This window comes from Podarcis raffonei, chromosome 11 (assembly GCF_027172205.1).
Source record: "Podarcis raffonei isolate rPodRaf1 chromosome 11, rPodRaf1.pri, whole genome shotgun sequence".
NCBI classification, from domain to species: Eukaryota; Metazoa; Chordata; class Lepidosauria; order Squamata; family Lacertidae; genus Podarcis; species Podarcis raffonei.
In genome coordinates, this window is record NC_070612.1 from 26,914,890 (window position 1) to 26,932,132 (window position 17,243).

Genomic DNA, 17,243 nt, shown 5'->3' on the forward strand with positions numbered 1-17,243 from the left:
ATGAAACAGCAGCTGCATATGAAAAAACAGTGAGTTGTAGTGTTAGTGTCAGCGTAAACAAGTCAGTCTAATGTAAATGGGCACTTTGCTCCTCTTGTACCACCCCCACTCCTTAATTTCCCTTAGCCATATAGAGGCTTGAGAGGGGACAAAATGCAATAAGCAAATAGATTCTGGATGAAGTAGAAGGAGGACAGTAGCTGGTAGAACCTGTCTAGAGTGACATAGCTGGTGCGCAAGAGTCACAACTGGGTCCTGTTATTCAGAGGTCAGTAGGCTCTGTTGCATAAAATGGAATTCTCCAATAGTCAACATGTATACTTATCCTGAAATTCTGTGTCTTTTGCACAGTCCCCCCACCCCCCAATGAAAATGCAGTGCAACTACATTATATTATATTTCATTATATTACATTACATCTTACAGAATTTGGCCACAGGCCTAACAAAACAGAGCACAGATTCTACTTTAAAGATAGCTGATGAGAATTTAGTGATATGTGTGTACTAGAACCTGTTTTCCCAGGTCATGTAAACCTGCTTTATTAAGTTTCAGAACCCACATAAATTATTTTGATACAAGGCGCATATTAGGTGCCTAGCCTTAGGAAATACATACTCGCTTGTTCTTCTTTTCTTATAAAGTAGGAAAGGTGGAAGCAGCCTTTTGCATCTGCAGTATTTAGGACTGAGTTCAAAAATATTGTGCCCCTAAGACTAGCAAATTAGTCTTAAGTTAGTCTTAAAATGTCACAAAGACACTGTTGATTGTGCTGCAGCAAACTAACATGCCTACATCTCTGGAAACAGGGAGTGGACTGACTCCCAGCTCTTGAAAACATTGTTTTTATCAGTTTACAAAAAAGCATGTTCAGAGGTCAAGCTGGCTGACATGGCAAGGTACAGGGGACAGGACAGAAAACCAGGTTGGAGGGTTGACTAGAATGGAGTGTAGCAGAGAAAGGCATGGCAGACAGACTGGAACAGTGACTAAGACCTCTTCACTCTGCCACATTTTGTTGCAGTCCCACTTGTCCTGTAGTAATAATAATACTGACTGCCTACAGAAGAGAGTACATAAATTATAGACCTCATTTTCAGTTCATTCAGTACAAGATCCAAGGGATGATTGGCTTTGCTTTACTTGCAGCCCTGGACGTTCTCCTGCCTGCTGTGACCATGAAATCATTATGATGAACCATGTATACAAAGAAAGATTCCCAAAGGTAAAGATGAATATTCACTGCATTGTAAAGCTGACCTGATAAGAAATCTGTGTTCTAAAAAAAGGTGTTCTGTTATATTTGGTATATCAGATTAATTAATTTAAGCCAAAAATGCTATCATAAAGCAACAATATTCTTTAAAATATTTGTCACCTGATCTGTCTCAGAAACAATCATGCCAAAGTTGCATTATAGTTCTCGTCGCTTTCCAAAAAGCTTTGGTTTTATGGTAACAGTTACACAGGGTACATAACTTTCTAGAAGGTTCTTTGGCAGTGTAAGATGCAATGACAGGACACACAGCCCAGATAATTCCTTGCAAATACATGGAATCCTGGTGAAGCAGCATGTATAACTTTGTAGAAGCAACATTTGCAAGTGTGTGCTTTAGAAATATATGTTTATTTTTAGTGTAGATATTATTAGTATTGAATTATCAGAGTAACAGGGTTTTTTTGATTGCTGTACAATTATGAAATGGAATTCCTCTAGCATTCAGGAAGACCCATGTCTTAAATTTAAAAAGGAGGTTTAAAAACCCGTCTTTTCTCAAAACATTTGATTTGTGCATTGGTGAGTTAACTGCATTTAGCTGGAGTATGATTGTTACTGCTTTATGCTAGTGGTTTTAATGTTGTTTGTTTCGCTGACTTGACTATGTGCTTTAAAAGGTTTTATAATGTACTACAGTCCATTTTGTGGAGGATTTCCTCTAAAGAGAGTATAAATCTCTTAAATAAATGCCAGGTCGTTTGAAAGAGGGATAAAATTCTACCTCTTTCTACAGCCCAGTTTGCACACCACATTAAACCATAGTTTAAAAGAAGCTGATTTAATGTGAATGAGCAGTGTGCTGTTGTATGCTGGTCAAAAGTTTGCATGATACTTCCCCCCCCCCCCTTCTGCACTGTAGCTAAAACAAGCTAAAGTGGTTACTTCTGGTGGTTTGTTTGGAGGAAACAAACCACAAGCCCCTTCTTTGGACTACATGACAAGTCAGACTCTGGCTGGTTTTGTCCTCTGTGTGGTAGCAGCACAAACAGGAGAGGAGTGCCACAAGAACTTTTGAGTAATGTGCACAAGCACATTGCTTGTTCACATTAAACCATAGTTGGTTTTAAACTATGTTTTCATGTAAAGTGAAAGCCAGGCTAGTATGTATGGCCTATATGATCACCATCTGTGGCCTTTTTAGAAATGGGCAGGATATATATTTAAAGAAATTTATTAAAGATTTCCTTTGGTTACAAAAGTACATGCATTGTCTCTTTTTAATGCATTTCTTTATTCTCCTATGTGGGGGTTGTTGCCTGGTTGGTTGGTCGGTTGTAAGTTGCTTTGAGTTGCCCTGGGCAAGATAAAGCAACTGTCCAATCAATCAATCAATCAAGTAAGTTTACAGGTTCAGTAAACTTCTATTTTGTCTTGCAAGGATTTTAATTTAAATCTGAAGTATGTTTAATAGCTTCTTGATTAAACCCATAAAACTTATTTTGATAGGCTACTGCTCAGATGGAAGAGCGACTTCAGGAGATTATCACCAACCACTCTCCTGATAACGTCCTTCCCTTGGCAGATGGAGTTCTCAGTTTCACCCACCACCAGATCATTGAGCTGGCTCGTGATTGCTTGGATAAATCTCATCAGGGCCTCATCACCTCACGATACTTCTTCGAGTTACAGCACAAATTGGATAAGCTCCTACAAGAGGTATGAACCACATAAATATGGTTTAGAAATTGCTGAGTTATGTTAGTTGAAGAAAATGCAGCTCTGGAGATAGTTATGGCAACTGACCTATAAAAATAAATACATAAGACACGTACAGCTCTTTAAGTGGGTCTGGTCAGTTCAGTGACCTTCGCGGTTGTCTAAGGGACCTTAAAGCATATGACTCTATAATTGGTTTATGAAGTATCTGAAAGCTAGCTTATTTTATCCTAGAATGTAACTTAGGCAGTACCTTTGTGCCTCAGATGAAATAGTCTTATACTCTCCTCTGTTGTAGACAAAAGGAATATTATATCCAAGTTTAATTTTGTCCAGTCTAATAATTTTCGCTAATTTTATCCAATCTAGTAATAATTGTGTGGTTAAGGAAAAGCTATACAAAAGAATGTGAATGTGAAATTCATTAGACTTGCAGAAGGCATTGAAAATCTGCATTACATATACCAAGCCCTTCCACCAGCCCGATTTCCTCTTAGTATATTTCACCCTTTCTCCTTGGGTAAGAAAGCCTCCTCCATCCACCATGTTGGCAAGGTGGCTCAAAGTGTATAACTGTATCATTCATTTGCCTCCACCCATCAAGAGTTTTGCTCATTCAGCAAGAGCAGCAGCATTTTCCTTAAATGTGCCTCTGCAGAAAGTCAATCAGTTGGCCATATGGGTTAGTCCCAGTATCTTTTTAAGCCTTATAAGGTGGATTTTTATGCTTTGGTCAAGGCAGCATTCATGATACATGTCTTAGAGCAGGGGTCAGCAAAGTTTTTGTGGCTTGGGCTGGTTCACAGTCCCGCAGATGCCGCAGTGGGCTGGAGTGTGTGTGCTGCATGCACGCACGCACGCGCAAACACTATTTCCGGCACTTCTTCTGGTGCGGAGGAGGTGTGCGCAGCTTCCCATTGGCTGCAGGAAGTTCCTGCAGCCAATGGGAAGCCGGCTAGTGTCATGGAAGGCCGTCCCTGCTCTGCTCCGTGCTGGTTTAGCGTGGCGCACGGGAGCCGACTGAGCGGGCGGCGGGGGTCCATGGGCTGGTTAAACAACCCCCATGGGCTGCTTGTGACCCATGGGCCTTAGGTTGCCGACCCCTGTCTTATAGCATGTTCTCCTAGTTCAGAAGGCAGACCTCCATTTTACATGAATTAGCTTAGGTATATCACACCTGATGTCATTTACATGCTTGAGGGAAGAGACCATTGGTCCTTATCTGTGAATTTGTTTACTGTATTAACAAATCATTGAACATTTTGATGAAGATGAGTTCAGGCAAAATTATTACATGTAGTTTAAATGTATCACAGACCTGGGTATGCCTTCCGTCCAAGTACAACGTGAAATAATATTTCTGAATTGTCCATGGTCAATCCTATTAAAATGTTAGCAAAAATAATAAGGTTTTTGAATAATGCAGGAGTTTTTAAGAACATTTTGGGATTTTTTAAAAAGGCTTGGGTTTGCATGATGTTTGGTAACATTAAATTATTGATAAGAAAATTGATTCCTAAGTACACTTTTAAACAGTATCTTTGAGCTCAAACTGAGCTTTTATGGTTTTTATTTAGGTGTCCTTTATTCCCAAGAATGAAAACTCCCATTTTTGCTACCTTTATAGTGTTCATTTCAGCATAAATCCTTGCAGGAATGCCTGCTGCTTGCTGGAACTAAATTGTGGGAACGCACTTTGGGTTTCTGATGATGCAATTGTTGTCAGTTCCCAGCTGTGACATTCAGTGGATAGCTGTGTCTCCTGCTGCTTGGCACATTGTTATTGCTTTGCATGGCTAAGGGAAGTCACAAGGCATCTGAGCAGCTTGATTTAGCTGACATATTTGTATTAAGGTCAAGGTCAATTTGAGTTTAATGTTTTCTTGGAGCAACCTCCTTTTACTTTCCTGTGATCTTTTTGTCCACAAGCTCACCTAGTATTGCAGGTTTAAGCATCTGATACAAATAGTAATGCATTCAACATACTAATGTTTGCTAGACTGGAATAGTGAAAATCATTTATCCCGTTTTGTTTCTTCTCTCAAATTTGCCATACAATAAAATGCAATAATCTATGCATACTGCCTTTAAACTACTAGGTGTTTAAAAAACCTATCCTGAAATTAATTTTTCATATTGTTTTAATTAAGAGTTAACATGTATGGGATTTTAACTCACAAGTAAAAAAATATTTTGAAAAGTAAGTCTCTAGTAATGCAATCAACCATCTAACTTGGATTGATTCAGATTCACACTCGTGGATATCTACTAGTACACTGGAGAATAAGTTGTGAATGTAATTTGAACTTTATCCTGCAGCTTCTATTATTCAGACAAAGAAGTGCCTTTTTTGCAATATGAACAAAGGAGCGTCAATATCCTTCAGACAGGAGAAGCAACATATGGCTTCTTTGCATTTATTAGGTCTCTGAAAGTCTATTCTTTGTTACTAGACAAAAAAAAGTTTGAAAGAAATTTGGAATGCAATACAAAACCTATTGCAATTTCTTTCCCAAGCTTTTTCTTTCTTCAAAAAAGTGCTCTTTTTGTTCCCATTCTTTCACATTATACTTTCAATTTCTTTTCTGATCATCTACTGAATTTGCCATCCCAGTAATTCTGCTTAGATTACTCACCTGCTATTTTCCCCCATGTACATTTTATTTGCTGCTGCTTCCACAGATAGAGGTAAAATGTTTACTCCTAAGGCAGATGATTGCACAGCTCAGATCTAAGGAAATTTGCTCTCATCCAGCAGTGGCAGTCCATGTGCAGAAGCAAGATTCCATGCATAGATTGCTTTGCTAAACATAATCTGTGAGCACATAAACATACAGTGTTGGGTTTAAAAAAAATATAAAGCTTTAATCCAGCACCTATGCTATTCCAGCAGTGATTCCTAATGAACTGAGTTCATATTTCTGCCACATGTATACAGTTGGACAGATGTTCACCCTGAGATGCACATAGCAAAGGCATGATTCAAATGTAAGAACTAATTAGTTTGTACTGTCAATCCTGACATTACAGTTCATTGTTTGGGGTGGTAGGGTGCACTGGTGCCTGCATTAATATGGTTTGGAGTTAGCTGAGCTACCAAACAGTTAGCATTGATTTAGCTATATGACTTACCTATAAATGTTATCCTTGTTTTTTCAGTAAATCCAGAGCAACTTATGATAACATTCAAAACAAAATTAAAGAAGAACTCCTCACAAAACCATTTCCTTACAAGCCCTCTTAAAACTTATCTGCCAAATATGTGTACCAACTATGGATTTCCTTCTACAGCATGACTATTCTACTAAGCTTTCTCTTGCACTTGCAAGAGATGGATGGACACACACACACACACACACACACACACACACACACACATACACAGGTCATGCATTTAACAACAGAGGCATTTGTATTACTTGTGTCAACATGGTGGCTATGTTGAGATGGTAACCCATGTGACTGTAGAAATGATTGTGTTGGAAGAATATACAGTTCATTTCACTGTATTACGTTTGGTTTGTCATATTAATTCTTTCTCTGTGTCCATATATAACATCAAGTCTCTTTTTCTTTATCAGGCCCAAGAACGATCAGAAAGCGGAGAACTGGCATTTATTAAGCAGCTCGTCCGAAAGATTCTTATTGTTATAGCACGTCCTGCTCGCTTACTGGAATGTTTGGTAAGATTATGCTTATTTTAATCAGTTGGGTTGCCTTTGAAGGTCAGTGGAAGGGCTCCAATGAATGAGTGCTTTTCATTCAATATTGTTGCTTTTAGTACATTTTTAGTATGCCCCCCCAACAACAAATTTCAGTCTTAGATTGGGATACTGTGTAAGCATTCAATAGTGGTGAAATTGTTTTTTATTTGCCTTTCTTGATTTCTGGGAGCAAGTGAGTGAAAGCTAGGAAAATAGAATGCAAATGTTTGAACCATGTGGTCTGTGGATTGAATGCATATGTTCTGCTTTATCTACTCTATTGGTTTATTGAAAGATAGTGTTTTGGCTGGTAGGTGTCTAGTGTTTTTACGCCCTTTGTTTATCTTTTGACATTTTCAAAGTTAAGGTTTTATTTCTTCACAAGCATAGGTTTCTGTGTATTATTACCTGTATGCCAGAAGTCCATGCTCTTATATTTTAGATTAATGATTATATATATACCTGTTTGGGAGACACTCTGCAGGTCTCCGTGAAATCAGTTGCTTACCATGGAAAAAGATTGCAGCCAGCCTCATATTTTACTAAGCTTCCAAGTGGCTTATCACTTCATGTATTTATAGGTGTTTGGGATGAGGGTCATGGTGAGGAAAGCTTATTAGGAGCGATAGGTGAATTCTCTAGTGGTCTGGTTTGGAATGGGTCCATTTAAATCAGATTATTTTAATGGATGTCTGCTAAATGTCCCAAACAAATACTATAAAAAATCAGATTTGTTCCAAGTTTATTAGGCACGAGTATTTTCCTCACAATGTAATTAGGGATGAAATGGGGCCTAGAGATTTCCCTGCCACACCCATTTATGTGGGGTGGGGCAGCAGAAAAAAGGTGTTGCATAACCATTATGGCCTCTAGTAGTAGTAATAGTAGTGTTGGTAGTAGTAGCTGTTATTTTACAATTTTTATTGAAGTAATTCAAACAAAGCAATGCAATAAAAATAATGGAAGTACAAATACAAATAAACAAAACAAAAAAGCAGTTCAGTATAGCTGGAAGAGACTTAAATCATATGAGGAACGGTTACAACGTTTTAGAAAAAGACAAGTAAGTGGGAGCATGATGGAGGTGTACAAGGAGCAAAGAAATTTTGCATCAGCTGTTAGGTGGCTCTTACCCAGTGCACATCAGCGTCGACTGCTGTCACAGATATCCCTTTAAGGAGTCTTGTATGCACTTCCATTTTAGGACTGTCTTCTGTTTTGAAAGAGAGAGGGAGAGGTGGTTTTGATGAAACAGACTGATAAAAATGGGGAACATTAAATCACCTTCAATACATCAGTGCCATCACAAAATGATTAGCTGCGGGTTTGTGGGGGAGAGAGAGAGTGTGTGTCTACAGCTGGCTTTGGCACTGAAAGGATTTTGCCTTCCCCATATCAGTAATCAGTCATAGGTGCTAATAGAACTTTAACTTGTCACCATGTTTGTTGTGAGCATTGAGGAGAGGCAGGACTTAGGAGGATCACCATAAGAAGTCTTGCGGGAGTCATACTATGGCCCCAGGTTGGAGAGCTGCTTTTGGCCACAGCATGCCCAGGTTGCTCACACATCCCTCAGAAGGGGCCATAGTAGGCTTAGGAGTCAGAAAACTCCCTGAAGATTTACACTCAGGATGGTGACGGGGGCAGCAACGTCAGCCAACAAACAGGTTGCTCAGTGTTTGGATCGTTGCAAAATTCTGGCAAGCTGTAATCAGTGAAGCTGCCTTCAGTCAGACTATCAATCAGTCATTGCCCCAAACAATAGAACTCGCTGTGCACGGTACACAAATATATATGAACGGAAACATTTGAATTGCAAAAGGGAAATAATGTGAAATCTGCTAGAATAAAACTGAAATAAGAGGAATTTGTACACTCTCCTAAGTTTAGGCTTTGTTGTTCTTTCCCTTTGATTGCAATGATAAGCCATTCCACAATGGTTGTGGCAGTGGTGGTGTTTGCAGCATGTGGGGATGCTATGCATCAAAATTGTTATCATAAGAAAGGCATTTTAATGACTTGCAACCAAATTTAGTAAACACAGAAGATCTCTGCAGTGATTTTTCTTTTCTTTTTAGGAATTTGATCCTGAGGAATTTTACTATCTTCTTGAAGCTGCTGAAGGACATGCAAAAGAGGGACAGGGCATTAAAACTGACATTCCTAGATATATTATCAGTCAACTGGGATTGAATAAGGATCCTTTGGAAGGTATGAGAATGCAATGGACTAATAATAAACAGCTCTTAAGTCAAGTTTATTATGTTAGCTGGTTCTACTTTCTTTATCTAGTTTACTTCAATCTTTATAATGATGTACAAACAGCATGGAATAAAATATATAATATTTTATCTATCAAGTGTTAGAAAATAGCAAGTTGTTAGGAAGAAAAAGGAAGATAAAGGATAAAGCCAGTTCATTTTTCATCTCAGGAGGTGCATTGCTGATAAAGGAAGATACGACTGAGCTTCTCAATGCCTCCTCTCATTAAATGTTTTCATGGTGGAAATTTGTGGTGCGACGTTTAGTGGTTTTGAGAAAAGCAGGGACAGCTGCAGGTGAGGTCAAGTCATAGGGCAGGATAAACGAAGGATGATGTGAATATAAGTTATGTTAGAGCATATCAAAACATTCTTGGATAGTCTGGATAATTTTAATATGATTCACTCAAAGAACCAGAAAGAAGTCATTGGGCAAATCTCAAAAGTAAAGGGGGTAGCAGCATAGATAAAAGTAACGCTTTTGAGATGGGGTTTTGTATGTTAATCTGATTTAAAAGAAAATTTCAGGGCAGTCCAGAGGTATGAAGTAAGTGTGCATAGAATTTCAGCCTTATATTTAAGTAAGTGATCACACTCTCTATCCTTGTATTTATATAGAACGAGCCACACAGAAATCTGTCTCTAAGCAGATACAATTCTTCAGAACAAAAGACATATAGACTACATGGCCAAAGCTTTTGGGTTATGGTCCTAGGTTGCTATTGACTACTTAGTTTTATACCAAAACGTTAAATATGGCATGCATTTCTCTCTAGGAAATGTATTAACCTCCCATGGGAAACAGTTAGGTTAGTCTTCTTGCCTATTTAAATCAGTATAGCAAATTGCCCTGGTTTAAAACAATCCTTTGGTTGGCACGTGGGGATAGAACATGGAAATACACCACTTATTGACCTTCTTTAGTATTCTTTAGTATTTTTGAAGGATGAGGACAGCTTGTAAAGGTAAAGGTAAAGGTACCCCTGCCCGTACGGGCCAGTCATGTCCAACTCTAGGGTTGTGCGCTCATCTCACTTAAGAGGCTGGGAGCCAGCGCTGTCCGGAGACACTTCTGGGTCACGTGGCCAGCGTGACGAAGCTGCTCTGGTGAGCCAGCACCAGCGCAGCACACGGAAACGCCGTTTACCATCCCGCTATAAAGCGGTACCTATTTATCTACTTGCACTTGGGGGTGCTTTCGAACTGCTAGGTGGGCAGGAGCTGGGACCAAAAGATGGGAGCTCACCCCGTCGCGGGGATTCGAACCGCTGACCATATGATCGGCAAATCCTAGGCGCTGAGGTTTTACCCACAGCGCCACCCACGTCCCTTGAGGACAGTTTGACTTCCCCGCAAAAACATGCAGTACCTGTTTGCGTACAGATTCTTAAATAATTTAGCCACATAGTTAATTTATTGCAAGGTTTCATTTCTTCAGGCTAATCAAACAGTGATTTAAGCCCACTTGCCTTTTTAATGTTAAAACCATATAAACAAAATTGGACATTGAATAGGATTGTACTGTAATTACCGTATTTTTCGCCCCATAGGGTGCTCTGGCCCATAGGGCGCACCGGCCCATAGGGCGCACCTAGTTTTGGGGGGCGGAAATAAAGAAAAAAAATAAAGAAAAAAAGCTTCCCCCGACCCCAGCCCCCAGAACAGGCTGCTATCTGCAAGCCTAGGGAGCCCGGCAGGAAGTCGCGCCGGTCTCCCCAGGCTTGCGGATATCTGCCCAAAGCCCGGGGCGCGTGCCCCAGCTTTCGGGCTGCAGGCTGCTCTCCGCAAGCCTTGGGAGCCTGGCGGGAACTCCTGCGGGCTCCCAAGGCTTGTGATAGCTTCCTGAAGCCTGGAGAGCGAGAGGGGTCGGTGCGCACCAACCCCTCTCGCTCTCCAGGCTTCAGCGAAAGCCTGCATTCACCCCATAGGACGCATACACATTTCCCCTTCATTTTTGGAGGGGGAAAAGTGCGTCCTATAGGGCGAAAAAAATGCGGTATGCATGTTACAACAACGTTAGCATGCAGTGGTGCTTTCTGTTGCATAGTTCTGAAACTTATCTAAAGAAACATGTGATCCCATCTGCAGATTTTGAAACTTGTTAATAATTTCAGTGGTATGTAAATTCAGACACATTGAAATAAAAGTTCAATAAGTATAGTTCCCCTATGAAAGTATAGGGGAGACTCCCGTTGCTCTGTCCCAGCTTCTGACAACCTAGCAGTTAGAAAGCATGCCAGTGCAAATAGATAAATAGGTACCGCTGTGGCGGGAAGATAAACAGCGTTTCTGTGCGCTCTGGTTTCCGTCACGGTGCTCTGTTGCACCAGAAGTGGTTTAGTCATGCTGGCCATATTATCCAGAAAGCTGTCTGTGGACAAACGCTGGCTCCTGAAAGCAAGATGAGCGCCACACCCCATAGTCACCTTTGACTGGACTTAACCATCCAGGGGTCCTTTACCTTTACCTTTTACCTTCATTGTTAGTATCAGGTCAGCTCTAGTTGACTAAGTTTATAAAAACAAGTTTATAACAAGGATATATTTTCAGTTGTAAGCGAGTGAGCCTCTTAATACGACAATGAAATTTGTTTTCCAGTAATTGTGCTTAGGATTTCAGCCTTTATGTTTTTCCTCCTTTTTGTTATAGTTTCTAAAGTATCTTTTCTTCAAGTGAAATGATGCATGCAGTACTTCAAGATAATGCCAGATAACCTATACTGTACTGAAAGCAATAGCACAACAGATTCATCATTTATTGGAGCCTGGTTGTTGTATTTCAGAAATGTTCCCTGGGGAGAAATGTTTCCCCATGGCTTTTAAATTACCATCTTTACCTTTTTGAATCATGAGTCTTTAGAAATGGTTTAAATCAATGGAATAAAAAAGCAGATGTTTAATGGTATTTAGATGAGTTTTAAAAAATGTCTTCAGGCATTGCAAAATGGTTCCTTAACTTCCTGCTTCAAAAGCTGACTCGTGGTTTCATTCCATTACTACCTACTGTTTACAAATAATGTGTGTTTCTCAGATAATGGTTATTTTGCAAAAGTAATGTTTAAAACGGAACCATTTTAATTTTCTTATTTATGAATATAATTTTTGGATTGAGAAGGTTGTCAAAGTACATTAATGGCTTAGGTCTTGCCAAGCCAAAAAAAGCGGATGGGAAAACTCACTCTCAGCAGTTCCATGATAAAATCCCATATTTTCTAACCTACTAGTAAAGCTAATACAAAGTTTTTTGTTGTTGTTGTAGGTAGCCTTGTTGGCTTTGATTTAAAAGAAACACCTACATTCATTCTTGACTTGGATTGTATTAATGATTTATTCTGTGTGTGTGTGTGTTTAGTTTATGAATTGGTTTTTGCTGTTATGGGATGGTTTCCTTTGAGTTCTATTTTCTAAAGCTGATGTGAGGATGGCTATACTTTGCCTCCACCGTTGGAGGCAGCTGAAAACCACAGGAGGGGAGAGTGCTCTTGTGCTCAAATCCTGCTTGTTGGTTTCCCATAGGCAACTGTTTAGTCACTGTGAGAACAGGATGCTGAACTAGATGGACTGTTGGCCTGATCCACCGGGCTCTTTAAGAACATAAGAAGAGCCTGCTGGATCAGGCCAATAGCCCAATATTGACATGTACATACTGTGGATTGGATCCTGATATGCGCTCAGTGGAGGTACACTAGTGCTGGACAAATGGGGCAAGGTGGAGATTTTTGCCATTTCCTCTTTTCCAACCACCTTAAAATTTTATCAGGGAGGTGGCACTACAAATACATTTTTTAACTATTACTTTCATTAGCGTGACTTTGTATTATTAGTTCTTACACCAGTTTTAAATGAAGATGTAGTTGAACTTCAAAGTGTTATGCCTTAAGTAAATTGTATTTCCCTGTATCAGTTAAAACATTGCACCCTCTGTCTTTTAGCCCATTATTTTAATAAATATTCAAACTGTATTCTTAATATATAGTGTACTTTGTTTTTATATTGTAGAAATAGCCCAGCTAGCAAACTATGACAGTGGAACTGCAGCAACTCCAGAAACTGATGAATCAGTTAGTGTAAGTCTTTTGCTACGTTGGCCTATGTTTTCTTATAATGAGTTCAAAATAAACAGTTGGCTGTATTGTTTCATTTCATTATCTTATAAAAGTGTGCAGCATACATCCTATTTGTCTTTAGTAATCCATATAAATGTAGCAGTTATATGCGAAATTAGTTTGGAGGGTTACTTTCTTTATTCTCTTATTTATGTATTTAGTTGTAATCAAAGACCACTCTTTGTTGACAAAATTATTTTGGCTTTATAGTAATATAAAAAATAAAAATAAGTAGTCTGTGCATTTTGTGAAATAGAAGAGAATGATTATCTGCACCGCCATTCTATTCATTAATCAAGCCATTTGTCCAGTAAGAGAGCACTTCTAGGACTCAGCACCTAGACATTCTGTTGTTGTGCCCATAACCTAGGTTTAAGGTGCCATTTAGCTCCTAGCTTTCACTGGTTCTAAGTAGACCCACTTCGTATACAGTGGTATATACTGTGGTATATACTTCGTATACCACTGTATATTGCAACTTTTTATGCCTAGTGTAACTGGATTTTACTTTTTCTTTTAAAGAGTTCCAATGCATCCCTTAAACTTAAAAGGAAGCCTCGTGAAAGTGATTTTGAGACAATTAAGCTGATTAGTAATGGAGCATATGGGTGAGTACTCTTATAATAAATAAGGCTCATAGCTTTTGCATGCAAGTTTGTATACTGTTCAAAATGAAACTTCTTACTTCTTGGCTGGTAAACAAGTTTGTATAGAAAAATGTAATTAAATAATTATTCTATATTGGTAATGACATGAATAGCTCTTAAATGGGGAAAGGGGTTCCCATTTTATTATTATTATTTTATCTTTGGTACAACTACTGCTTAAAATAGAGCATAAAGCTTATGTTGAAATCATTTGTCTTTTTCATTGTTTAGTGTTAACAAAACACATTCATTGGTTTTCTTTATTTGTTTGGGTTATTAATACTAAGTTCAGAAGGTTAGAATTTTGATGCCCTGTGTTCAGTCAAATTGGACCACTATTTCCAAGTAAAAAGGTAGCACTTACTAATAACTTAGCTGTTAAGAATTTTAGTACCATTGAACAATAATTATACTATTTCTTTTGTGGATGCAAAGCAATAAACTGTTTCACAGGCACTTAATGCTGTTTATTACTAGTATAAACTGAAAATAAAGTTAATGTTGTCAGACAACATTTTTCCTTTTGGTGTTTTCCAGGCCATTAATTTTCTGCAGTCCCATAAATAAGTGAGGTCTAGCTTATGGTTCATTGATTTATTTTCAGAAATGTCACCGGGTATATTTTTCTGATGTAGTTCATTAATGTTTTTATTATGATAGTGTAACATGCTGTTTCTTCCAAATGGAAGCATTTTGATTGAACCAAATATGTATGTATATAAAAAGGTAAAGGGACCCCTGACCATTAGGTCCAGTCGTGGACGATTCTGGGGTTGTGGTGCTCATCTCGCTTTACTGGCCAAGGGAGCCAGTGTTTGTCCGCAGTTTTTCAGGGTCATGTAGCCAGCATGACTAAGCTGCTTCTGGTGAAACCAGAGCAGCACATGGAAATGCCGTTTACCTATTCCCGCCAGAGCGGTACTTGCACTTTGACGTGCTTTTGAACCTACTAGGTTGGCAGGAGCAGGGACTGAACAATGGGAGCTCACCCCGTCGCTGGGATTCGAACCGCCAACCTTCTGATCTTTATTTGTTTGGTTCTGTTATGGAATTAGGTGCCTTCATTAGAGAGTTTACATGCTATTTTTCAAAATATAATGTGCGCCTTTCCCCTAAGTTTCAGGAAGTATCTTTTTTAAAAGCTGGCTGAGAATTGGAGGAATAGATTCATTTGTATGGGGAAATAAATTCATTCATGTGAATTAAAATACTTTATATCACATGAGATACACTAGGCTATTGGGAATGAATGGTTGAGAATATACAAGAAGTTAAACAAGCTGTGAATCAGTAAACATTTAGGATGCAGGCCAAGTCATTAATATCTTCACAAGCTGTCTTGTCTTAGGCTTTCCTCTGTAAGCCAAATCTTGTGTTTCTTGCACATAAATTGTTTATTGTTGCAAATGCAATGTGTTCTCTCCCCCTCCTTCCCAATTATTTTAACCTCAGAACAGAAGTTTCATTCACAATTGTTGCACTTAATCCCTCATCGGTATGCTTTGGTGAAACAGTTCGATAGCCATTTCTAGTTTTGTTGAAGGTTACAAAACTACAGTTACAGTTACAGTATTACAGTTGCTGTGCACCTCAGTTAGGTCTTCTCGAGACTTTGCTAGTGAGCAGCAGGGAAATAAACATATGTGGCTGATACATACACAAAATAATTAGCAAAACCTATTGTTAGTTGTGTTGTTTTAAGTTTGAGAAGGGTGATTCTCTTTCACTTTTGGGATTAAAGGAAGAGTGCTTTTTCTCATTTTTCCTAGTAGAATAGAAGCATTTATAAACTATCCAATTTGTAGAGATTACTATTAGCACTGTGGGGAAAATGTTTCAGATCTTGTCTTTGCCATTGTAGGGGCACTTCTGCCCTATTCTCAGCCTAATGAGCCATCCATAATGGGTTAGAGCTAGACAAGGAGGCGGGGGTTATTTTTGCCCCTTTCCCCTGCAGCCCCCACCTTTACATTGTTCCAGAACAGGGGCCAACAAACTTTTTCAGCAGGGGGCCAGTCCACTGTCCCTCAGACCTTGTGGGAGGTCAGACTATATTTTGGGAAAAAATAATGAATGAATTCCTATGTCCCACAAATAACCCAGAGATGCATTTTAAATAAAAGGGCACATTCTACTCATGTGAAAACACGCTGGGACGGATTAAAAAGGCGATTGGGCCGGATCCGGCCCCCAGGCCTTAGTTTATCTACCCATGTTCCAGAGGGTATCCCAATCTCTTAAGCAGTGGCATAGATTTTGGGGAGGAATAGGGGGTGGCAGGCAGAAGTAGGAATCTGAGAAAATTGCCTCCTCTTCCCCAGGTCCTCCAGCTGGCCACTATCCTGCATCCTGTGTTTTCTGAGGCATATTTTGGAAAATATATTCTCAACAGGAGCTCCATTTGGGTGTAAGGCATGTGTTTTTTAATAAAAGGGAAATAAATGAATTAACATTATTAATTTATTTAAATGCCAGTGGGGGACAATTTGATTAAAAAGGGAGCACAGAAATCTTTAATGCAAATAAATAAATGAACTGCCCTAACTATGGTGCTCTTAATGAAGTTTTTTGGCCTGTAAACTGACTGAAAGCAGGAAAATAATTATTTATATGTAAAAATACGTTTTTCTAAGGTTAAATCAGTCAAGTGAAAGAAGGAAAGCATCACTGTGTTTTTGTTTATGTTTATCAAGATGTTGTGCAGACATAGTTGGCTGATAAACAGCTCTTCTTTCTGATGCTCAGATTTAAAAGACACTTACCTTATGTTTGGCCATTAGCGTTCCAGTGTACTTTGACTAGATTCCAAAGAACAGATTTGTGAACAAAGGAGTGAAGCTGAGGTACTTTGGACTGCTACTGCAAAACTGCTTGTCTCTATTTAGCACTAGCAATGACTACAAAGGAAACCAGACGTCAGTCTCTGGCTGTGTGTGATTTTCTGCTGTGTGTACATGCCCATTGGCTGAATCTTGACCTATATGCATGAGTTTTTCATAGCATTCTAATTTAAAAAACAATACAAACTTTATCAAAAACAGTATGGATAAACAAATATGTGGCTGGATTCAGACATACGCATACTTTAGAGTAGACCTATAATAATACGTCCCATTGATTCCAATGGGTCTGTTCTTAAGTACATTTGGATCCAGCCTATAGAATTAAATAGAAGATGTAATAATGCAAATGAGGTGAGGAAGAATTGGAAAAAAGCAAATTAGATTAGGAAAATCAGTAATGTTAACTGTAATGTGGAACCCTCACAAGAGAATCACTTGATTTCAAATGTACAGTGGTACCTCGGGTTACATACGCTTCAGGTTACAGATGCTTCAGGTTACAGACTCGGCTAACCCAGAAATAGTATCTTGGGTTAAGAACTTTGCTTCAGGATGAGAACAGAAATCATCTTCTGGCGGCAGCGGGAGGCCTCATTAGCTAAAGTGGTGCTTCAGGTTAAGAACAGTTTCAGGTTAAGAACGGACCTCCGGAACGAATTAAGTACTTAACCCGAGGTACCACTGTAGCTGGTCTGTGCAATAATTAAATATTGAAGACTGCAAAGAAGTAATAACATTCGCATTGTTA

At 39.0% G+C, this 17,243-nt stretch overlaps 1 protein-coding gene across 17 annotated transcripts in view; it reads left to right on the plus strand.

Moving 5' to 3' along the window:
• Positions 1-17,243, plus strand: part of MAST4 (microtubule associated serine/threonine kinase family member 4) — a 200,944-nt gene that overhangs the window by 148,712 nt on the left and 34,989 nt on the right. For all 17 annotated transcript variants that reach the window (XM_053409245.1, XM_053409248.1, XM_053409247.1 and 14 more), the window contains 6 exons: positions 1,150-1,225; positions 2,726-2,935; positions 6,517-6,618; positions 8,718-8,850; positions 12,899-12,966; positions 13,528-13,613. In XM_053409245.1, the coding sequence (XP_053265220.1) occupies positions 1,150-1,225; positions 2,726-2,935; positions 6,517-6,618; positions 8,718-8,850; positions 12,899-12,966; positions 13,528-13,613 (675 nt within the window). The remainder of the gene's footprint in view (positions 1-1,149; positions 1,226-2,725; positions 2,936-6,516; positions 6,619-8,717; positions 8,851-12,898; positions 12,967-13,527; positions 13,614-17,243) is intronic.